The sequence below is a fragment of the Symphalangus syndactylus genome, chromosome 4, assembly GCF_028878055.3.
Source record: "Symphalangus syndactylus isolate Jambi chromosome 4, NHGRI_mSymSyn1-v2.1_pri, whole genome shotgun sequence".
NCBI classification, from domain to species: domain Eukaryota; kingdom Metazoa; phylum Chordata; class Mammalia; order Primates; family Hylobatidae; genus Symphalangus; species Symphalangus syndactylus.
The window spans coordinates 76,203,430-76,228,023 of NC_072426.2; the positions used below are offsets into that span (position 1 = coordinate 76,203,430).

At 41.5% G+C, this 24,594-nt stretch overlaps 1 protein-coding gene across 11 annotated transcripts in view; it reads right to left on the reverse strand.

Moving 5' to 3' along the window:
- CUL2 (cullin 2) overlaps positions 1-24,594 on the reverse strand; it is a 126,367-nt gene that overhangs the window by 53,260 nt on the left and 48,513 nt on the right. For 10 of the 11 annotated variants that reach the window (XM_063638020.1, XM_063638019.1, XM_063638017.1 and 7 more), the window contains 3 exons: positions 14,622-14,762; positions 6,530-6,632; positions 4,533-4,627 (listed from right to left, as the gene is read on the reverse strand). In XM_063638020.1, the coding sequence (XP_063494090.1) occupies positions 4,533-4,627; positions 6,530-6,632; positions 14,622-14,762 (339 nt within the window). Of the gene's footprint in view, positions 1-4,532; positions 4,628-6,529; positions 6,633-14,621; positions 14,763-18,866; positions 18,884-24,594 lie in introns of those variants that run through there. The other variant, XM_055275124.2, reaches the window with a different exon arrangement.

Here is a 24,594-nt window from a genome sequence, read left to right on the forward strand (position 1 = left end):
CCAGGAAATAAAAGTAATCACTAACATTTATTGAGATCACCTGTCAGACACAGCCCTAAGCATTTTATGTGGCTGAATATTATAAGACAGATGTACGTGGTACTCCTATGATCATTTTATACCTAAGAAAGCTGCAGCCTAGAGAGGTTAAAGAGCTTGCTTGCAAAGGTCAATCGGCTCCTAAGTGGCAGGGCTGACACAGAAACTCAGGAGAGGTCTCCCACTCCCATTCAACATCGGCTGAGGGTATACTGTGTGCCAGGTCAACATGAGGCACTGGAAACACAAAGATGAAAAGCAAAAATATGGTCCCTGCCCACACAGAGCTCACTCTGTGGTACAATATACAAACAAATATAAGATTTCGTCAGGGAGGGGTGCTCCCTCACTAGAGGGTACTTAATTGTCATATTACCATTTACACATGCCTTCCAATATGGAATCTGCTCCAAACCAGTTTTCTTTTCTGGTCACTGGCACCAAGACCATTCCGGTAACCTCGCCTAAAACATCAGAATCACTTATCTCATCCTTCCATTTTGCCTGCTTCAATTAGTCAGTCTTCCTGTCTTCCTAAAGTATTCATCACCTCCTCCCACTACTTCCTTTGACTTCCAATGTACTTGCTGACCCTCTGCCCCGATCATGTGGAACATTTGTATGACTGGGCTCTACTTCAGTTTCTGGCATCTTTAATTCATCTAAAAATTCTGCTGTCAGGATGTCACTTTCCTATTCAGAATTCTACAGGAGCTTCCTTTACCTATGTAATAAGTGTAAACTGCTTAGCACAGAAGCAGATGCTAGATCTGCAGATCAGGCCTGAATTCACTAATCCATTCCAAAGATCTGGATGTATATTCTTGAGCCAGGTATTGATTTAGTGCAGCTTTACATGCTTTGTATCTGCTAGGACAAACCAGTATTATCTTTTCCTCACAGAATAAAATTTAAACTAACTTACATTAACTATGTCTTTCTTATTGCAGATTTTTACTCTTGGTAAATTTAAGCTTGAAATACAATGTTTTAAAATAAAGTCATGGCCAGGCATGGTGGCTCACGTCTGTAATCCTGGCACTTTGGGAGGCTGAGGCAGGCGGATCACCTGAGGTCAGGAGACCAGCCTGGCCAACATGGTGAAACTCCGTCTCTACTAAAAAAATACAAAGATTAGCCAGGCATGGTGGTGGCTGCCTGTAATCCCAGCTACTCAGGAGACTGAGGCAGGAGAATCACTTGAATCCAGGAGGCGGAGGTTGCAGTGAGCCGAGATCACACCACTGCACTCCAGCCTGGGCGACGGAGCAAGACTCCGTCTGAAAAAAATAAAAAAAAGTAATAAAATAAAGTCATAATTTAAAACATAAACAGTTCCATTTTTCATTTTAATATGGACACCATTCTTAATTTATAAGTCACTGTAGTATTTTATAATCAAATTTATTAACCACATATTTGCTTCTTATTAAAGACATGAGGCTGGACACAGTGGCTCACGCCTGTAATCCCAGCACTTTGGGAGGCTGAGGCGGGCGGATCACTCGAGATCAGGAGTTCGAGACCATCCTGGCCAAAATGGTGAAACCCCGTCTCTACTAAAAAAAATACAAAAATTAGCCAGGTATAGTGGCGTGTGCCTGTAATCCTAGCTACTCAGGAGGCTGAGGAAGGAGGATCACTTGAACCTGGGAGGCGGAAGCTGCAGTGAGCCAAGATTGTGCCACTGCACTCCAGCCGGGGAAACAGAGCGAGACTTGGTCTCAAAAATTAATAATAAAATTTAAAAAAAAAGAACATTTATGATTCATGGGAGAAGGTCTAAATATCATTATGAACAGGTGATTAGAAGATGCTGATTCTGTAAAGGGAAATAAAATCTCAGGATTCCCAAAACTCCTAGGCCAAAACAGGAATTTAACCTTGGAGGCTGAGTCATGCTAAATGGCCATCCTCTTCCTGGACGAATAACTCTTACAAGTTTGTGTCGAAACATTATATATTAGCCAGACCCCCCATGGTAAGGCAAAAAACCTCAGCCATTTCCTGATGACTACCCCGCCTCAAAAAGTCACTCATACGTAAATTCTTTGCTAGCCTCAAAACCATTAAAATGTAAATCCTCCCATAACACAAGGACAGGTCAATTGTAACTCCAGATCTGTAGTCTAAAGTCTAGTTCCTAAAACCTAAGGTCTGTTAGCATCCACCTGATATTAGCTGATATTCCCAGGCACAGGGCAAAGTCAAGATGAGAGTAATCATTCCTTCCCTGAGATGTCTGCACAACTGTTTTCTTCTTCTATTTCCTTTTGCTGCAAAGGTTTACCTTATATAAAATGTAGATTTACCTGGCATTAATTAGTCTCACAAGTAGGTAACCATTTGCCTCACTGCCACCACCCCTCATGTTTTAAGGAAAATGTATAAACACTAAACCTCCTAAGAATTTCTTTGGACAAAACAGCCACAGATGCATCTGTGCCTTGCATTTTTCCTGGGTGCATCCTTAAGCTAGCTCAATAAACTTTGATTGAGACACCTGCCTCAGTCACTCATTTCAGTTAACACTTCCAACCCTCATGGACGACTTAGAGTGGGTCAAGACTTCCGGGGAGGAAGTGACTGGAGATGTGGTAGAAACATCAAGAGAACTCAGAAGTGGATCCTGAAGATGGGACTGAATTGCTGCAATCTCATGATATAACTTGAATGGATAAGGAGTTGCTTCGTATGGATGAGAAAGTGGTTTCTTGAGATAGAATCTACTCCTAATAAGATGGTATGAACATTGTTGAAATGACAACAAAGGATTCAAATATTATATAAGCCTAGCTGACAAGGTGGTGGCAGGGTTTGAGAGTACTGACTCCAATTTTGTAAGAATTCCTACTGCAGGTAAAATGCTATCCAACAGCATTGCACCCTACAGAGAAATCTTTTGTGAAGAAAGAGTCAACTGATGCAGCTAACTTCATGGTTGTCTTATTTTAAGACATTGCCACAGCCTCCCCACTCTTCAGCAACCACCACCATGATCAGTCAGCAGCCATCAACACCGAGGCAAGAAGACTGGCAAAAGGATCACAACTTGCTGAAGGCTCAAATCATCAACAGCATTTTTTTTTTAGCAATAAAGTAATTTTAAATTAAGTTGTGCAAATTTTTTTAGACAATGCTACTGAACACTTAACAGACTACAGTATAGCATAAACATAACTTATATGCACTGGGAAACCAAACAACTTGTGTGACTTGTCTTATTGCAATATTCCCTTTATTGTGTGGTGGTCTGGAACTGAACCCACATCATCTCCAAAGTATGCCTGTACAAGAAAAAGATTGAGAATAGAATCTACTTAAGTGAAATAGCATGTATCTGGAACAAGATTATGGTAGAATGAAGTGGTTAAATGGATGGGCTTTGGATTCAGACTGATCTGGGTTTAAATCCTGCCTTTGTGATTCATTAGCTGAGTGACCTTCAACAAAACGCTCTCAGCATTGCTTTCTTCCTGTGCAAAAAATGGAGATAGTAACTACCTCATATCATTTTACACACACATACACAAACACATATTAAATAGGCTGCAACATTTACTAAAAGTTCATAAATAGCACCAATTTAATAGTACTAATTTAGCCAGGCACAGTGGCTCATGCCTGTAATCCCAGCACTTTGGGAGACTGAGGAGGGAGGACTGCTTAAGCTTAGGAGTTCAAGATCATCCTGGGCAACATAGTGAGACAGCATCTCTACAAAAAATAAACAAAATTAGCCGGGCATGGCAGTGCACACCTGTTGTTCCAGCAACGGGGGAGAAGGGTGTTCGAGGTGGGAGGATGGCTAGGGCCCAGGAGGTTGAGGCTGGAGTGAGCTGAGATCATGCTACTACACTGCAGCCTAGGTGAGATCCTGCCTCAAAAAAAAAAAGAGGACAAAATAAAAGAAAGAAAAATAGAAAAAAAGAAAGAGAGAAGCAATCCAGGCAGATGGAACAGCACCAGGAAAGGCAGAAAGATGGGAGAGACCATGGGCCATTAGGAAACTAGAAGTAATTCAATATGCCTAGACCATGGGGAATGCAGAACTTCAAGGGGAAAATAACCCAGTAATTTATCTAACATCATTTGCATCAAACATAAAATACTGAATGCTAGAGTCAAATAAGAACATATCGAGAGGACATGAGCTGAGATTTTCCCACTAAGTTTCATGCAAGTTGAATTTTCACAATGATCTCTGTTGAGATTAAACATGTGCTACAGGTTGTAAACAATCAGAAAAAACAGAGCCATGCAATTGAGTACAGTTTTACTTTTCACAGAACATTCCACACACTCCCTGGCTCCTAAATACCCACCTTACCCTGACTATAGACCTTTCCCCACAGCAAAGAGAAGTCCATGTCAGAGAGAATGCTTTAGTTTTGCACACGTGAATGAGAAATAGACAATAAAAAAATTATCCTGTCAACTATTAAACGCAGGCAATGCTGCTTAGCTTGTCTAAATTTTAAAGGCACACTCACCTATATAAGCAGTCCATATAGTCTGCACCCTTGCTGTATTCTTCCCAGTACCTATGATACATAACAAGTACTTGTTCTTCTGACTCCAAAACTCTCTATATAAAGAAGAAAAATATTTTTACTTGAAAAGCAATAATCATTTTCACTGTCAACCATAAAATGTATCAAAATCAATGTACTAAAATAATTTATGTAATTCTAGCTGTACAAATTACATTTACACAACACATATTAAAAATGAAACAGCTGGGAAAGATGTGAGTCTTCAATATGAAAGTGAAGCATCCATAATAGAGAATAAACTGAGCCGAGCACAGTGGCTCACGCCTGTAATTCCAGCACTTTGGGAGGCCAAGGCGGGTGGATCACCTGAGGTCATGAGTTCAAGACCAGCTGGACCAACATGGTGAAACCACGTCTCTACTAAATAAAAAAAAATTAGCCAGCCGTGGTGGCACATGCCTGTAAGTTCCAGCTACTTAGGAAGTTGAGGCAGGAGAATCACTTGAACCCGATCGCACCAAGACCCCACCACTGCACTCCAGCCTAGGTGACAGAGCAAGACTCTGTCTCCCAAAAAAAAAAAAAAAAAAAAAAAAAAAAAAAAAAATCACACTTACAATGTAACCTAAAATATAAAATTGCAAAAAAATTATTAACACACTTGCTATCAAAAGCACTTTTATAAGCGGATAAATGATCACATTAGAACACTAAAATGCATATGCCATATATAATCAAAAGTAGAGCATTTTCCAATATTTTCAGGGAAACAGCACACAATCAATTGTGCCTTACTTATGAGGGTTTTTTTTTTTTTTTTTGGTACAGATAGTGTCTCACTATATTGCCCAGGCTGGTCTTGAACTCCTGGCCTCATATGATCCTCCTGCCTCAGCCTCCTAAAGTACAGAGATTACAGGTGTAAGCCACCGCACCAGGCCAGTTCTTACCATTTAAAAAAGTATCTACTCCTGACCATGTGCAGGGTTAGACAGTTTAAATAAACTGTGTTGTTTTATTCCCATTTTATAGATAAAGAAAGTCAAAACTCAGTCCATAAGGTAGTTGTTAAGTGAGTTGCCCATGGTTACGACAGCTAATAAAAAGCAGAGTGAAGATTCTTACGCAGGCACTAAATTATCTCATCCAGTTCCTGATTAGATCAGTAGTCTAAATTAAGTTGGAAATGCTGTCTATAGCAAAATACTGCAAAATTCACTGTTTATACACAGATCATGTCTGTGATGCTGCCCCTCTATGTACGGCATACTAATAAAAAAACTGGTCACAGAGACAGCTTCTATCACCATTTACCATTTCTTTTTATTTTTAGATTTTGGGAAGACTTTATATAGCATATGAAAGGCAGCTAAAAAGCTGAAAATAATAAAGACAGAGATTTACCAAGAGATAGGAATAAAAAACAAGGGAAAATTTGGCTGTATAAACACTATCCAGAGGATGTAGGAGCACATTTCAAAACTCAACAAACTCTGAGCTGACCCTCTCCTTCATTTACTAATTATGAGATGCTGAGCAAGTAAACTGATTTCCCTAACACAGTGCTTGACTCAAAGATCTTAATATGTGTATCTTTTTAAAATGCTGATTAAGAAGCAAAAACAAGGGAGGCCAAGGCGGGAGGATCACTGGAACCCAGGAGTTTGAGACCAGCCTAGGCAATATAGTGAGACCCCTGACTCTACCAAAAAAAACCAAAAAATTGCCAGGTGTGGTGGTGTGTGTCTGTATTCCTAGCTACTCGGGAGGCTGAGGTGGGAGGATCACTTAAGCCAGTGAAGTCGGGGCTGCAGTGAGCCATGATCGTGCCACTGCACCCTAGCCTGGGCAACAGAGCAAGACCCTGTATTTAAAAAAAGCAGCAGCAGCAGCAAAACAAGCTGACCTTGATAAAAGTTCTACACTGGAAAACAGTAAACTAGTAAAGTATACAACTATCAACATATTTATATCATGTATGTATCATTGCTTACCTTGTGCAAATGCCGAACATGATTTTCCAAAAAAATCTTAGTTTCTGTATAAAGTCTTTCTCCAAGGGGTTCAGGATAGGCCACACATAAAGCATAGATATCTCTAGTTAAATTATTAAGGTTTTCATATTTATTGGAGACAATTTTAAAACATGAGATTTACCTTATTTGGCATTAAAAAATGAAAAAACATTTCTTTTTGTTGTTTAGCTTATAATGTACATAATAAATACTGTTATATATATGACAAAGATAGAATACAGAATACATAACCATGCTTACTTTATATAAGATTCATTCACTTATTCATTCCCAAGTATTTACTGAGAATTATTTGAAGACACTGTAAGGAAAATAGTTCTTATCAGAGAGGTTAAAATCCAGAGGGGGTTTCTGGAAAATCAAATTACCCAGAATCCTACAAAATAAGGTTTATATTAGAATGGATATTAGCATCAATAGTATCAATGATATTAGCATGCATAGTATCAATGATGGGCTATGGAATATGACAAGAGGCAGATATATGTCTAAGCAATTCTGAGAAACTAAACAAAAATTATTCATTTGACACAGCCTCCTACATCATAGGTGTCAGGATACTCTACCGTTATTCTATCAGAAAAAATATACCGTGAATATGAATGTCAATTAAGTTTCTGAACATCAACTAAGTACCTTGCTAAGTCTCACCGGAAGTAGATAACAGAAGGAGTGGAAAGAAGTAAGACCCGAGACTTTACCTTTCAATAGTTAGTGATCTTAACCAAGTTTCCTAGCCTCTCTCGGGTGGCATTTCCTTTTTTTTTTTTTTAATATCATTTGCTTTATTGGATCTTCTCAACATCTCCAATAATTAGAAACATTATAAACCAAGAAGAACAAAAGATAAGACTTAAGGCAAAGCCCATTTATAACTTTGGGGCCTGACACGGTATTAGATTACGATTCTGGGAACTAGGTGTTTCATATGCTGCCTCCAACTACTGTGACAAGGCATTTTGGAGTTAACAGCTCATTTGTCCACAGGAACAATGACACCAGAGCAACATAGAGGTCAGGACCTCCTGGTGGTTATACTCCAGAACTGTTCCATGATAAAGCTATGCCATCTTATCAGTACGATGACCACCACTAAGCGTCTCCAGGTAAAGATAATGAATCTTTCCCTGACATCTCCACAGCTCCTGTAAGACCCAAATAAACTCATATATGTTACTTTATAAACTGCCCATCATTAACCAAATGTAGAAGATAAAGGACCTATGAGCAACCTGAGACGAGCCTAACTAAAGATGCAGATACAAACTGGAAATAAGGCTGATGATTCAGGATGAAGTCAGGTATTTACATTTAATAGAAAGATTAGGAAATACTATGAAATAAAAACGTTAACTTAAAAACAAGGATGCAAATTCTTCCTCCTCTATGTCCCCCCGACACTTTATATATATTCTTCTACAAAATTTATTTTTATACAGTAAAATTTATTTATACCTTTCCCATCCACATTAGCCTATTCTTCATCAACTCCATACTCCCAGCTCCCAGGCATGGTTCCTAGCACTTGACGATTTATTAAATCCTACTGAAGGAAAGGAGATGCAAAATCCATCTCACATGCTCCATTTACCTAGCACCCTTACCCTAGAAAGTGCAAGCAGCCCTCTCCATATTTATTTACTTATTTATAAATTTTTGATCGGTTCTATTTATATATTTTTAAGATTTATTTACATTTTTACTTCAAAAAAATGTTTTGTAGAAACAGGGTCTCACCATGTTGCCTAGGCTGGTCTCAAATTCCTGGACTCAGGCAATCCTTCTGCCTCGGCCTCCCAAAGTGCTCGGATTACGGGTATGAGCCACCGCTCAATATATCTGCTGCATGTAAATGTAAACAAAATCTACTGGAAGGATTTTTGCCAAATCTCCAGCTTAAGGAGAAAGGAGCTACACAAGAGAGGTGGTACAGGGAGACTCTCCCACTTCATTCCATATACAGTACTTCTGCACTGTTGGACTCCTTCAGAATATACGTATTTTTTTAATGCAGTGAATCCACCTTAAAAGTTTATGTTTTAACTCACCATAGTTTTGGGTCTCAAATCACTGTATAATTTTAACCAATTAACTATGTTCTTTTTCTCTAAACTATTCAAATATCCAACCAACCAGGAAATGTTTAGCCCTTATGAAGAGCACCTACGAAAATGAGCTTTTCAACCTCCAACACTCAGTTATGATTTGATTATAGACAAGACGCTTTAAAAGACAAAAAATGTCAGCCGAGCATGATGGCTGACACCTGTAATCCCAGCACTTTGGGAAGCCAAGGCGGGTGGATCACAAGGTCAAGAGATCGAGGCCGGGCATGGTGACTCATGCCTGTAATCCCAGCACTTTAGGAGGCCAAGGTGGACAGATCATGAGGTCAGGAGATCAAGACCATCCTGACTAACATGGTGAAACCCCGTCTCTACTAAAACACAAAAAAATTAGGAGGGCGTGGTGGCGGGCGCCTGTAGTCCCAGCTACTCGAGAGGCTGAGGCAGGAGAATCGCTTGAACCCGCGAGGCAGAGGTTGCAGTGAGCCAAGATCGCGCCACTGCACTCCAGCCTGGGCTACAAAGCGAGACTCCATCTCAAAATAAATAAATAAATAAATAAATAAATAAAATTTAAAAAAAGAGATTGAGACCATCCTGGCCAACATGGTGAAACCCTATCTCTACTAAAAATACAAAATTAGCCGGGTGTGGTGGCACATACCTGTAATGCCAGCTACCCGGGAGGCTGAGGCAGGAGAATTGCTTGAACCCAGGAGGCGGAGGCTGCAGTGAGCCGAGATCACACCACTGCATTCCAGCCTGGCAACAGAGCGAGACACCATCTCAAAAAAAAAAAAAAAGAAAAGAAAAAAAACCCACAAAATAACTAGGTCAGATTTCAACTAAAACATTCTTTCACTAGACTTATCTTTTCCTAAGTAATTTTTTAGGGAGCCAGAATACAAAAACTCCTCTATTTATGAACTTTCCAGTTTAAAAATGTCTCAGTGAGAAACTAAGCTGTTCCAGAATGAAAGCTCTTAGCTGCAACCAAAAGATAGTCCTAACCAGCAGCAAAGTTATTTATTTTATTTCATGTTCTCTATTAAAAGGTGTTTCCTATGCTTGGCTTAATTTTGAGATTTAACAGTATGAACTCTATTATGCCATGGGTCAAAAACAATGAGAGTTTTGCAATGGAAATAAAAGGTTACCTAAAAAAATGAAAATGTAAGACAACCAAAAAATGATTTGACGATTAAAAAAAAAATACAATAAAATTAACAGTAAAAAAGAATTTGCTGACTTTTTTTTTTTTGAGATGGAGTTTCGCTCTTTTGCCCAGGCAGTGCAGTGGCGCTATCTCGGCTCACTGCAACCTTCACCCTCCAGGTTCAAGCAATTATCCTGCCTACCTCCCAAGCAGCTGGGATTACAGTTGAGCGCCATCAAGCCTGGCTAATTTTTTTGTATTTTTAGTAAAGATGGGGTTTAACCATGTTGGCCAGGCTGGTCTCAAACTCCTGACCTCAGGTGATCCACCTGCCTCAGCCTCCCAAGTACTGGGATTACAGGCGTGAGCCACTGCGCCCCACCAGATTTGCTGGCATTTCTAATGAGAAAGAATACAAATGCAGTATCTACGAAATCATGAATTAGCAAGCAAGGATAAAAAATGACTAATTAAATCGAAAATTTTCAAGTGCACAGCTAGTGAATCAATGTGAACAAATATCAATTAGCCTGATATAATTTAGAATAGGGTCAGGCAGTTGCTGATGCACCAAACACACCTGACTATAGATAAAATCTTTTCCCATCTGTAAAATCTAAGAAAGAATGATGGGCTGCTATACAGTCTCCATGGTTACTAAGACCTTCTCCTTCTAACACTTGTGAAAAGTGTCAAGGATACAGGTACTTGCCTCAATATTTTTCAATGACATCAAAACTGGTCTATGTTTGAAAGAGATGCCTGATAGAATATAAACTAGAAATGAGGGCCAGGCGTGGTGGCTCATGCCTGTAATCCCAGCACTTTGGGAGGCCAAGGCAGGTAGATCGCCTGAGGTCAGGAGTTCAAGACCAGCCTGGCCAACATGGTGCAACCCCGTCTCTACTAAAAAAAAAATACGAAATTAGCTGGGTGTGGTAGCGCATGCCTGTAATCCCAGCTACTCGGGAGGCTGAGGCAGGCGAATCGCTTGAACTCAGGAGGCAGAGGTTGGAGTGAGCCAAGATCACACTATTGCACTCCAGCCTGGGCAAAAAGAGCAAAACTCCGTCCCAAAAAAAAAAAAACGAAGACAACAGTATGCCTGGGTTTACATGGTGGGAGGATGAACTCATATTCCTACCTGGAAGAAATATGTTGAGGGAAGGCAATATTAAGTTTCCCCTAACAATCATTTTGGACTTACTATAACCTTTTAGATGCCACTTCTCTTCAAGTAGGAAAATGTCTACATTATGCTGCTGGAGTCTGGAATGGAAATCTGTCCTAACAGCTACTAAAAGAGAGAAAACCTTGAGTAAAAGTAAACTAGAACAGGGCCAGGTGCACCCTTCCTATTTATACAAAGTCCAAAAATCAAAGAATTCACCATTGGCTGGTCATGGTGGCTCATACCTGTAATCCTAGAACTTTAGGAGGCTGAGGCCGGGGGGATCACTTAAGATCAGGAGTTCAAGACAGCCTGGCCAACATGGTGAAACCCCATCTCTACCAAAAATACAAAAATTAGCCAGGCATGGTGGCACGCACCTGTAATCCCAGCTACACGGGAGGATGAGGCATGAGAATCACTTAAACCCAGGAGGGGGAGGCTGCAGTGAGCCAAGATCACACCACTGCACTCCAACCTGGGCAACAGAGTGAGACCCTGCCACAAAAAAAAAAAAAAAAAAAATTCACCATTATTATTCTATTCACACAAAGTCCAAGAAAATTCACCATGTAAGAACCACAAAAGGCTGGGCACGATGGCTCACACCTGTAATCTCAGCACTTCAGGAATGCCAAGGCACATGGATCACATGAGCCCAGGGGTTCGAGACCAGCTTGGCCAACATGGCAAAACCCCATTTCTACCAAAAATATAGAAATTAGCCAGGCATGGTGGCGGGCACTTTTAATCCCAGCTACTCGCGAGGCTGAGGTATGAGAATCACTTGAACCTGGGAGGTGGAGGCTGCAATGAGCTGAGATCACTGCACTAAGTCTAACAAAAAAAATAACTACAATGCACTATGTCTAATAAAAAAAAAAAAGAAACACAAAAACAGGCACAAAAATCAAGATAGTAGTTAGCTCCTAGAGAAACGGGTGGGATTGTGAACTTAGAGGGTCACATGTTTCGGGTAGGGGTTATAGTGAATGCTGACAATGTTCTATTGTTCAATGTTCTATTGATAATGTAACTGCTTGCATTATAATTATTTGTGCAACGGTGTATTTTATGAACTTGTCCGTATTTGTGTTATTCACACTCCCCACAAATGCATGCTAAAAGTTCAAATAATAACACATATTTGAAACAATGTGGAGGGACCTGTCTTTTCCTTTTCAAAATATTTACATTGTATGGCCCTTAAAATTTCCACTTAAGATATTAAGGGTCAGAAGTGAACTTTATATTCTTGGGCAAAATAACAGGGAAAATGATGGAATTTTACCTTATAACAATTAGTAGCATAGCCTTTTATGTATTTATTTTTGAAATGGAGTCTTGCTCTTGTTGCCCAGGCTGTAGTGCAATGGCCCGATCTTGGCTCACTGCAACCTCCGCCTCCCAGGGTTCAAGCAATTCTCCTGCCTCAGCCTCCTGAATAGCTGAGATTCCAGGCACCCACAACCACGCCCGGCTAATTTTTGTATTTTTAGTAGAGACGGGGTTTCGCCATGTTGGTCAGGCTGGTCTTGAACTCCTAACCTTGTAATCTGCCTGCCTCGGCCTATCAAAGTGCTGGAATTATAGGCGTGAGCTACCGTGCCCGGCCTATACTCTTTAATCATTATTTTTGCAGACTTTTTTTTTATTTTGGGGGAAGAGAAAATTCATGATCAGGTAAAGAATAACTGGTCCAGCCACCAGCTGGGCAAGGTGACTCACATCTATAATCCTAGCACTTTGGGAGGCCAAGGTGGGAGAAGTGATTGAGCCCAGCAGCTTGAGACCAGCCTGGGCAACACAGTGAGAACTCATCTCTACAAAAAAATTTTAAAAATCAGCCAGGTGTGGTGGCACATGCCTGTAGTCCCAGCTACTCAGGAGGCTGAGGTAGGAGGATCTCTTGAGACTAAGAGGTTGAGGCTGCAGTGAGCTGTAGTCACACCACTGTACTCCAGCCTGGGTGGCAGAGTGAGACCCTGTCTCTAAAAAGTAAAAATTAAAAAAAAAAAAAAAAAAAAGAATAACTAAACCATATTAGACAGATCAAACAAATAACATCAGAGAAATAACAGTGACTGAAGGGGTCACTTTCCAGGGAAGTAATCTATTGCAAAACCACTTAAAAACCAAGAAATTCACTGTCGATTCTGTACAACAATGAAGAACACATTTTAATTATTTTTTCTTTACCTCCTGTTCATTTTCCCTCTTCTTGCTCTTCTTGTAGTCATCTATAACCAACTCCTCTTCCCTCTCTGCTCCTTATTTTAGTTAAAATATCCTTAAAAGCACCTATGAACTTGCCTAGCCCAATCTCACTAACACACAAATAGCAACACTTTTTCAACTTTTATTAAGATTCTTGCCCCAAATCAATCCATAATGTTCCACAGAAAAATTAGCTATCTAATTCAAAGGCAGAATCTGTATTGGTTATCCTCTAGATATACTGGAAAGCATAGGAAATTGGATGTTTAAGATACTATATTCAAGTCTGTGCTCCATCAACTACTACCTGTATGACCCTGGGCAAGTAATTCCCCTACCTCTGAGATCAGTTTCCTCATCTGTTACAGTCAAGTAATTATTTTTGCCCCACTGATCTGATAGACTTGTTTGAGGTATCAAATAACATAAAAAATATAAAAGATCTTTGCAAACTATGAAGCCTTCCAAAATGTCATCACCCTTTTACATATCTTCAGCGCCCAGAACATAGTTGGCTTAACAAACTTTCCTTACTGCCTACTGCAGTTGTAATGAATTAAATGGTTTTCTGTTGGTATAAAGAACTTTACTCTTCTTGCATCCACATTCAGCTTAATATTAACAACTGAATTAGGCATTGAGAACAAGCTGAACTACTATCTTATGAAATCAGAGCTTTTCTAAAGAATGTATGCCCCATATAATGAGGGCAGCCCTTCTGTAGCCCCAGAAGATTGCTAGAGAGGGCAGCACTAGTTAAGTCTAGCAGATCACGGTCATGGAGGAATGCAGGAAACTAGGCTTCAGGGCATCCTAGAGAAATCACCAATCTGCATTGTTACATAAAACTCTCAATTCACACATGTAGGCAATCTAATGAAAAACACGCTTCCACCCTAGTCACTGAACTTGCTGTTCACTCTCCACCAAGCGCACTCTTCCCCCCAAAATCACATGGCTTGCTTCCTCGCTGCATTCCAGTCTCTGCTCTAATGTCACCATCCTCAGGGAGGCCTTCCTTGGCCACCCATTCTAAAAGAGCAACACGCACACGGGTACTGCCAAGCCTCCCCAACGTCCTTATCCTGCTTTCATTTATTACGACCTCTTCTTAAAAGCAATGACATTAGATTTTTTTTTTACCTGTTTAGTGTCTATTTCTATTTTTATAATAGAAAGGAATTTCTTTTGTTCACCAACTGTATTCCCAAAGCCTAAAGCAGTCCTTGACAGATACTAAGTACTCAATAAATACTTGTTGAATGAAAGGTTATCAAATAACTGATTGCCATAAAAGAGGTGATGAACGTGGAAATGTAGATGATAATATATTAGAAAATAGTTACATGGGAAAGTTCTTCCATAACATTGAACATGTTCTCACTTTTCAACAAATTTATCAATTTTAGAACATTGATCAAGCTGCCATTAAAAGGATACGAGAAACGGTCGTTCCATGTTGCTCTTTCGACGTATTCCAACATGACCACAGCTTTTATTGTCGTCAAAAGTTTGTTCCATGTTTCATCAAAATCTACTACTCTCGGTTTCAAAGACATTGTGCAAGTGTAGTGTTGAAATCTGTCAATTAAAAACAATAACAATGTTAGCAATAATTCTATAAGCTTAGTTTTGTTTTGTTTTTTGTTTGCTTTGAGACGGAGTCTCGCTCTGTCGCCCAGGCTGGAGTGCAGTGGCGCGATCTCAGCTCATTGCAAGCTCCGCCTCCCAGGTTCATGCCATTCTCCTGCCTCAGTCTCCCAAGTAGCTGGGACTACAGGCACTCGCCGCCATGCCCAGCTAATTTTTTGTATTTTTTTTTAGTAGAGACGGGGTTTCACCGTGATAGCCAGGATAGCCTCGATTTCCTGACCTCGTGATCCGCCCGTCTCAGCCTCCCAAAGTGCGGGGATTACAGGCGTGAGCCATCACACCCGGCCAGTTATTTGTTTTTAAAGCACTACATAATTAAATAGCGTGATATATGCAAGGAGTGAGAAAACAACCCCGCACACAACAAAATGTTAGCTACCATCTTTTCACGACTATCCAGACAAATTTCATAGACTATTTATATTCATTACAAACTCTAGGAAATGGAAAGCTGCTAGTACAAATTATTTATGATCAAGGGTATAGTTTTGTGTCCAGAATTGGTGGGTTCTTGGTCTCACTGACTTCAAGAATGAAGCCACAGACCCTCGTGGTGAGTGTTACAGTTCTTAAAGGCGGCGGTTCTGGAGTTTGTTCCTTCTGATGTTCGGATGTGTTGGGAGTTTCTTCCTTCCGGTGGGTTCGTGGTCTCGCTGGCTCAGGAGTGAAGCTGCAGACCTTCGCGGTGTTACAGCTCATAAAGGCAGTGTGGATCCAAACAGTGAGCAGCAGCAAGATTTATTGCAAAGAGCAAAAGAACAAAGCTTCCACAGTGCGGAAGGGGACCCTAGCGGCTTGCCACTGCTGGCTCGGGCAGCCTGCTTTTATTCTCTTATCTGGCCCCACCCACATCTTGCTGATTGGTAGAGCCAAGTGGTCTGTTTCGACAGGGCGCTGATTAGTGCGTTTACAATCCCTGAGCTAGACACAAAGGTTCTCCACGTTCCCACCAGAGTAGCTAGATACAGAGTGTCCATTGGTGCATTCACAAACCCTGAGCTAGACATAAGGTGCTGATTGGTGTGTTTACAAACCTTGAGCTAGATACAGAGTGCCGATTGGTGTATTTACAATCCCTGAGCTAGGCACAAAGGTTCTCCACGTCCCCCCCAGAGTAGCTAGATACAGAGTGTTGATTGGCGCATTCACAAACCCTGAGCTAGACATAGGGTGCTGATTGATGTGTTTACAAACCTTGAGTTAGATACAGAGTGCCCACTGGTGTATTTACAATCCCTTAGCTAGACATAAAGGTTCTCCACGTTCCCACGAGACTCAGGAGCCCAGCTGGCGTCACCCAGTGGATCCCGCACCAGGGCTGCAGGTGGAGCTGCCTGCCAGTCCCGTGCCGTGCGCCCACACTCCTCAGCCCTTGGGTGGTCAATGGGACTGGGCCCATGGAGCAGGGGGCGACGCTCGTCAGGGAGGCTTGGGCCGCCGGAGCCCACGGAGGGGGAGGGGAGGCTCAGGCATGGCGGGCTGCAGGTCCCGAGCCCTGCCCCGTGGGAAGGGCAGCTAAGGCCCGGCGAGAAACTGAGCACAGCAGCTGCTGGCCCAGGTGCTAAGCCCCTCACTGCCCGGGGCCGGTGGGGCCGACCGGCCGGCTGCTGCGACTGCAGGGTCCGCCAAGCCCACGCCCACCCAGAACTCGCGCTGGCCCACAAGCACCGCGCGCAGCCCTGGTTCCCGCCCCCGCCTCTCCCTCCACACCTCCCCACAAGCTGAGGGAGCTGGCTCCGGCCTTGGCCAGCCCAGAAAGGAGCTCCCACAGTGCAGCGGCAGGCTGAAGGGCTCCTCAAGTGCCACCAAAGTGCCCAGGCACAGGAGGCGCCGAGAGTGAGCGAGGGCTGTGAGGACTGCCAGCACAATGTCACCTCTCAGTTTCAAAGATTTACAGTCCTCATTTAATATTGCGAGGCAAAGAAACGGGGACCCACTTAACCAAAAAGCCAACTTCCATCATGGGAAATTATGCAGGACATTCAACAGAAAGGTTTTGGCCCCAAATCCTTGTAGTTTGCACTCCTGAAAGTGGGGAATGAGGTAGCATGCAAGGGAATATGAGAAGGCACAAGAAAATGAAAGGCTTTACCTTCCTGGAGCATCAGTTTTGGTATAAGATTAGGGAAGAAATTTACATTTATATTAAACCAAACAGGGATGAATTATGGAGTAGAATATAAAATTCACATGACCTTTTAAGATTAAAAAAAGATTCCACAGAAATGTCAGGTTTGCAGTGGAGAGCTTAAGGCTCCTTCCCAGATTCTTGGGGTATCTACCTCCCAGTTCTAATGAAAAGCATGGCTCTAGCATGGAACCCCTGGCTCCAGTGAACTTAATGGGCATTTTTTTTTTTTTTTTTTTTTTGAGATGGAGTTGCCCAGGCTGGAGTGCAGCGGCGCAATCTCGGCTCACTGCAACCTTCACCTCCCAGGTTCAGGTGATTCTCCTGCCTGAACCTCCCGAGTAGCTGGGACTACAGGTGCCTGTCACCACGCCCGGCTAATTTTTTGTATTTTTAGTAAAGACGGGGTTTCACCATGTTAGCCAGGATGGCCTCAATCTCCCAACCTCGTGATCCGCCCACCTCGGCCTCCCAAAGTGCAGGGATTACAGGAGTGAGCCACTACACCTGGTCCTGAATGGGCTTTTAAGGGAGTTCAAAGACTCCTGCCTCAGACAAACTGCATTTAGGAATTAGCTGGTTTCTGGAACAAAAGGGTCCCATATTAGAAAAATTTTCTAAGCTAAATGTAATTGCTCAAAGGAACATTCTTTCTGGCAAATAAATGTTTTAACAGCCTCCCTCATGTCTCCCCTTATTAGCAGGACTGTAAGGCAACAACCTAGTCTGTAGCCAAGGCCAAAAAAGGATGAAACATCTTTTCTCTTGTCTCCCACCATGGAGGAAAGGGGAGGGCAGAGAATGGGGAGGAGGGAATGATGCATAAAGAGAACGAGCAAAGGGAGCGGGTAGGATGGCGGCCGCACCACCAGCCACAGACTGGGAGAGGCCCTTCTGTGTTTCCAGCTGAGAAGAGAGCTCAAGGAATCCCAGGAATAGACTCCATGTAAAAGAATGAAAAATATCAGAGAAAAGCCAAATATCCAAAAGACAGTATGCCATGTTGAACCACATCCTCTTTCCTCAATGTACCAAAGCCTCCACCTCCTGGCCTTCAACTCATTCCTGAACTATCTAGAACGGATTAGCAGTGATTTTACTGTGCAAAATTGGGGGGAAGGTGGGAGTGGAGGAGGTGGGAGAACCTAATGAGTTTCCTAAGCTCTAAATAAGGGAATTAACCATGCCTCCTTCTCTTCCTTGTTTACCACATCCTATCATCAACTGTGCACATGAGTATTTCCTGAATCCATCCATACTTGTATAGCCCCACAAATGCCCTGGAATCAGGCCCTCAGCAGAAATAGTAACAGCTGTTAATATTTACACTGCAAATACTGCGAGCCAAGCACTAGTCTAAGTACTCTGTACAAACTCGTTTAATTCTCCCAACATTCTGACAGGTAAGTCCACTGTTGTTCCCATTTTTTCTTTTTTTTTTTTTTTGAGACGGAGTCTCGCTGTTGTCAGCCTGGGCTGGAGTGCAATGGCACAATCTCGGCTCACTGCAACCTCTGCTTCCCAGGTTGAAGTGATTCTCCTGCCTCAGCCGCCCAACTAGCTGAGATTACAGGCATCCGCCACCACACCCGGCTAATTTTTTATTTTTAGTAGAGACAGGGTTTTTCACCATGTTGGCCAGGCTGGTCTCAAACTCCTGACCTCAAGTGATCCACCCACCTTGGCCTCCCAAAGTGCTAGGGTTACAGGCATGAGCCACCGCGCCTGTCCTGTTCTCCCTATTTTCTGAATAAGAAAACTAAGTCACAGGTGATTCAGAAGCTTGCTTAAGGTCACAAAGCTATGTAATGGTGGCATCAGGATTCAGACTCATGCTGCGGCCGGTGCTCTAGGCTGCTGTGTGCAACCATGCTGCCTCACTGACATGCTTGGTGAATACTTACTCCTTGCCAGGCACCATTCCAAGCTCTGAGGATACAGTGGACAAAACAAATTTCGTGACTTCAAGATCAGAATCTCAGATCTTGCCCTTATCAAAGACACAAAAATAACCTATCTAAGCCAAAAAGTTGACCATGTTACTCTGTACATAAAGTACAAAGTTTGTTTCCTTCTACAGACAGCATTCAGTTTAGGCTCAACTGCAACATGGCACCCAAGCTTCCTCTCCTCCTGGTACTCCCTACCGTGGCATCATAATCTAGGAACTTCTCTCTGCTGAGAGATCACTGAACACATCAGCCTGATTCATACACTTGCCTTTACCCTTACTATTTTCTCTACCTAGAGTGCTTTTCTTTTCCTTAGCTGCCCCTTCCACCCATTCCACCTAACTCCCACTGATAGTCTAACCTTGGTCTACTAGCTTTTTTTTTTTTTTTTTTGTTCCTGAGACAGTCTCCCTCTGTCACCCAGGCTGGAGTGCACTGCAACCTCCACCTCCTGCGTTCAAGTGATTCAACTGCCGCAGCCTCTCAAGGAGCTGGAGGATTACAGGCGCAAGCCATTGCACCCTAATTTTTGTATTTTTAATAGAGACAGGGTTTCACCATGTTGGCCCAGGCTGGTCTCCAACTCCTGAGGCTCAAGTGATCCGCCCGCCTTGGCCTCCCAAAGTGCTGGGATTATAGGTGTGAGCCATTGTGCCCGGCCTACATCTGCTTTCAAGAAACTTTATTGGACCATTTAAGCTAGGTAAGGTGTCCTATTGTAGGTATTACCTGAGAACTCCACACTTTCCTCTATTAGAGCACTTCATCACTCTGAACTGTAATCACCTGAGTGTTTCTGAGAGTGGGGACAATTCTGTAACTGCATACCAAAAAGCTAGCGATGCTCCCCTCACATTCGCTTTCTCCTCTTATAAAATGGAATCATATTAAACACACTGCTTGTAAATTAGTTTAACAGTTGCACAGACTTTTTTTGCTTTATGGAATCAGACTGACACTGACTTCTCTGCTGAGACTGATAGATTTCTGGTACCACAGGAAAATACACAGTTACAATCCATGCTTGGATGGATAGAAAATCTGGAAGCCAAGGTGCGAGAAGCACCAGCCTCGTGAAACACACCAAAAACTGACAAACCAATAGCAGGAAGGTATGCTGAGACAGTCTGTCAGATTCTCTGCTTGCCCAGCAGAAAGCTCATATAACTAGGAAAATTAAGTTTCTTGAAATTGTTTAATAATAACATTCAGGGAAAGTTTACATAAGGATGTGAAAGAGACAGGGCAAAGAAGAAAGAAGACCAGTCACACTACTTCTACCTCCCAAGCTGTCAAACAACTCATAAATCTATCAGTCTTGTTCTTCATTCCTGTGCCTTAACGAGATTCCCATGCGCACTCAGATTGTGTCCCATCAAGTAACTGCAAAAATCCAAATCTCCTGAAATCACCACAGTCCCCTTTAGCTTTCTTGTGAGTTCCACTCTTGCAACAATGGGGTTTTAGGCACACAGGTACAGTGGCTAGGACCACTTATGGGCCCTAAAACACACACACACACACACACACACACACACACACACACACACACACGCTCCACATTTTTAAAAATAGCAAAATAAAAGTTTCTATTTAACTGCCTGTTTCCAGAAAACATTATGTCAACATTAATATAATATTTGCAACATTTTTGTTACATTTGAAAACACTTGTAGATTTGATTTCCTCAGAGCATAATTTCTAAATATGCATGATTGTCAATAATAATTACAAAAGTGAATTATAAAACACAGTTACCATATGACCCAGCAATTCCACTCTGAAGCATAAAGAGAAATAAAACTCCCAAGAGAAATACGACATATTCACATAAAAACTGGTACACAAATGTTCACTGCAGTATTATTCATAAAGGCCCTTGAAATAGCTCAAGTGTCTATCAACTGATAAATGGTTAAATAAAATGTAATATATCCATACAATAAATTATTATTTGGCAATACAAAGAAATGAAGTACTGATACACACTATCACATGGATGACCCTCAAAAACATTCTATTAAGTGAATGAAGACGGCCAAAAAATAGCCACATAATGTATGAATCTATTTATATGGATTATCAAGAATAGGCAAATCTAGAGACAGAAAGTAGATGAGTGGTTGACTAGGGAACTTGGGGGGAAAATGGGAAATGACTGCCAACAGGGTGAGGAAAATGCTCTAAAGTTGATTGTCATGATGGTTGCACAACTCTGGGAATATACTAAAAACCACTGCCTTGTATATTTCAAATAGGTAAATTGAATGGTATGTGATGTATATCTCAATAAAGCTGCTATACATATAAAAATGAATTATAAAATTCTACCAAAAATTTTAGAGCAATTTAATGGGGATGAGGTGTAAGTATCAATACATCCACATGGTCGTTTAGCATAAAATTGTGAGATCTCAATCTCTCTCCCACCACTCCTGTGTACGACCTCATTGCCACCTCCCATTGCCAGAGGCAATAAACGTTGTATGTTCCTAGGCATATTTTATACATATATGTGATTTGTTACTCCCTTTTACATAATACAAATATGGTATTTTTTTCATCTGTTTTACATAAATGGTATACTATTCAGATTGTTATATATCTGCTTTTTTCTCTTAAAAGTATATTTGGGGCCGGGCGCGGTGGCTCATGCCTGTAAGCCCAACACTTCAGGAGGCCAAGGTGGGTGGATCACTTGAGGTCAGGAGTTCAAGATCAGCTGGCCGACATGGTGAAACCCCATCTCTACTAAAAATACAAAAAAATTAGCCGGGTGTGGTTGTGGGCACCTGTAGTCCCAGCTATTCCAGAGGCTGAGGCAGGAGAATGGCGTGAACCCAGGAGGTGGAGCTTGCAGTGAGCCGAGATCGTGCCACTGCACTCCAGTCTGGGCAACAGAGCAAGACTCTGTCTCAAAAAAACAAAAAACAAAAACAAACAAACAAAAAAAAGTGGTGGTGGCTGCCTATAATCCCAGCTACTCAAGAGGCTGAGGAAGAGAATTGCTTGAACCTGAGAGGTAGAGGTTGTAGTGAGCCAAGATCATGCCACTGCACTCCACCCTGGGCAACAGAGCAAGACTCCGTCTCAAAAAATAATAATAAAATAAAAAGAAATAAATATCAGGCCAGACGCAGTGGCTCACACCTGTAATCCCAGCACTTTGGGAGGCTGAGACAGGCGCATTACCTGAGGTCAGGAGTTCGAGACCAGCCTGACCAACATGGAGAAACCCCGTCTCTACTAAAAATACAAAATTAGCTGGGCACAGTGGCACATGCCTGTAATCCCAGCTACTTGGGAGGCTGAGGCAGGAGAATCGCTTGAACCCAGGGGGTTGCACTGAAGTTGAGATCACGCCATTGCCCTCCAGCCTGGGCAACAAGAGTGAAACTCCATCTCAGAAAAAAAAAGAAATAAAAATAATATTGAAAATATATATTTACAGATATAATGATATGCTGTCTGAAATCTGCTTCACAATTAAACAGCTTGCTCATGAGCTGATAACTGTTAAGGATGAATAACAGGGACATGGGGATTTATTACAGTACTCTTTTTTTCTATGTGTTTACAATTTTCCATAATAAAGGAATTTAAAAATCCTACTCCTCATAAACATCATTAATATTTTCATAAATTTAGGGGAGAAAGCACATCATCTCTAACTGAAAGCCATTACTAACCTTCCCTTCTGAGAATCTTAACTTTCCTGTGAGTTTTAGGTTTCCAAAGTTGTAGGAGAGCTCACAAAACACATGGTACTGTCCCTAAATGTGATGTGTTAACATAGCCTGACAAAATGTCCACCCCCAAAAAACTTAAATTACTAATAGCAGAAATAAAAAATATACATGTTTGTTAAGATCAGATGAATTTTTTTTTTTTTTTTTTTTTTTTTTTTGAGAAGGTCAGACGGAGTTTCGGTCTTGTTGCCCAGGCTGGAGTGCAATGGCGTGATCTCGGCTCACCACAACCTTCACCTCCCAGGTGTAAGCAATTCTCCTGCCTCAGCCTCCCAAATAGCTGGAATTACAGGCTTGTGCCACCACACCGGGGTAATTTTGTTTTTTGTTTTTTTTTTTTTTTAGTAGAGACGGGGTTTCTCCATGTTGGTCAGGCTGGTCTCAAACTCCCAACCTCAGGTGATCCACCTGCCTCAGCCTCCCAAAGTGCTTGGATTACAGGAGTGAGCTACTGTACCCAGCCCGACATTTTTCATATAAAGAGATTTGTTCCTGTGAACTCACTCGCTGGAGCAAAAAGAAACAATTTAGATAATTTCAGCAGGTAAAATTACAGTATCTCAAAAGATTCATTTTGGTGTTTCGTATTTCACCTGCCTTCTAAAAGTAAAATTATCAATAATGTAAATGGCTAACCACTTACTATTTTGATTCTCTTTATAGTGAACAAAACTCCTGAATGACGATTTATTTCAGTACTGATCATCAGCAGCAATAAAAATTTGGCATCCAAAAATTATCAGTAAGATACAATAGAGTGGTCTAAATGGACTTCAGATAGTTAAGACACCATAATTAGTTTTTTAAATGCCACTCAATAGGCTTAGAGCAGATTTCCTTCTAAATGCATAAAATGAGAAAATACTTAAGATCCAATAAAGAGCCTTACAGCAGTCACCTGCCTTATCCAAGGGGATACATTTCGAGATCCCCAGGGATGCCCGAAACTATGTTTTTTCATATACATACATACCTATGATAAAGTTTATTATATAAATCAAGCATAGTAAGAGATTAACAATAACTAGCAATAAGATATAACAATTATAACAATATGCTATAATAAAAGTTACATGAGTGTGGTCTCTCAGAACATCTCACTGTGCTGTACTCGCCCTTCTTGTGAAGGTGTGAGACAATACAATGCCTATGTAATGAGATGAAGTGAGGTGAGTAACACAGGCATCGGAAGGTCAGCATTAGGCTACTTACTACTGACCTTCTGTATTCCTGAATATGTGTTATGGTCCCTGACTTAGAGTAAATGGCTTGGTGTCATTCGTCTCTGGGGATTCCTTGCTGAGTCTTCAAATAGGCTCAATGCTTTCTGGCACAGTATGTTGCCATCAAGTGGAACTTGTCTCTGCTCATGTCTTCCACCCACCAGTGTAATGCCTTTTCCAAATTAACTAAGCACTTATTACACAATGTAACTATCACTTTTACAGTTTGAGGTTTGACAGCAGAACTAGCAAGAATTTCTTTCTTCACAATTTCTTTTCTTTCATAATTGTGAAGAAAGAAAAAGAAATTCTTATTAGACCTGCTTACAGTGGGTCTTAGCAATCTCAGCCTATTATTTTTTTCTTTCCTTATTGAGAGCTTTCAACTTTTCACGTAAAGGACGCACTCTACGGCAGAAGCCCCTCTGGTGTATCCATATTGCTAGGATCACTACTCCTGTACTTTGGGGGCCCTTATTAAGTAAAATCAGGGTGACTTGAACACAAGTACTGCAAAACTGCAACAGTCTATCTGATAATCAAGACAGCTACTAGGTGACTAATGGCAGGAGGCATCGACAGCATAGAGATGCTGGACAAAGGGATGATTCATGTCTGAGCAGGACAGTGCAAGATTTCATCACACTACTGAGGACAATACAGAATTTAATTATGAGTTATTTCTGAAATTTTCCATTTAATATTTGC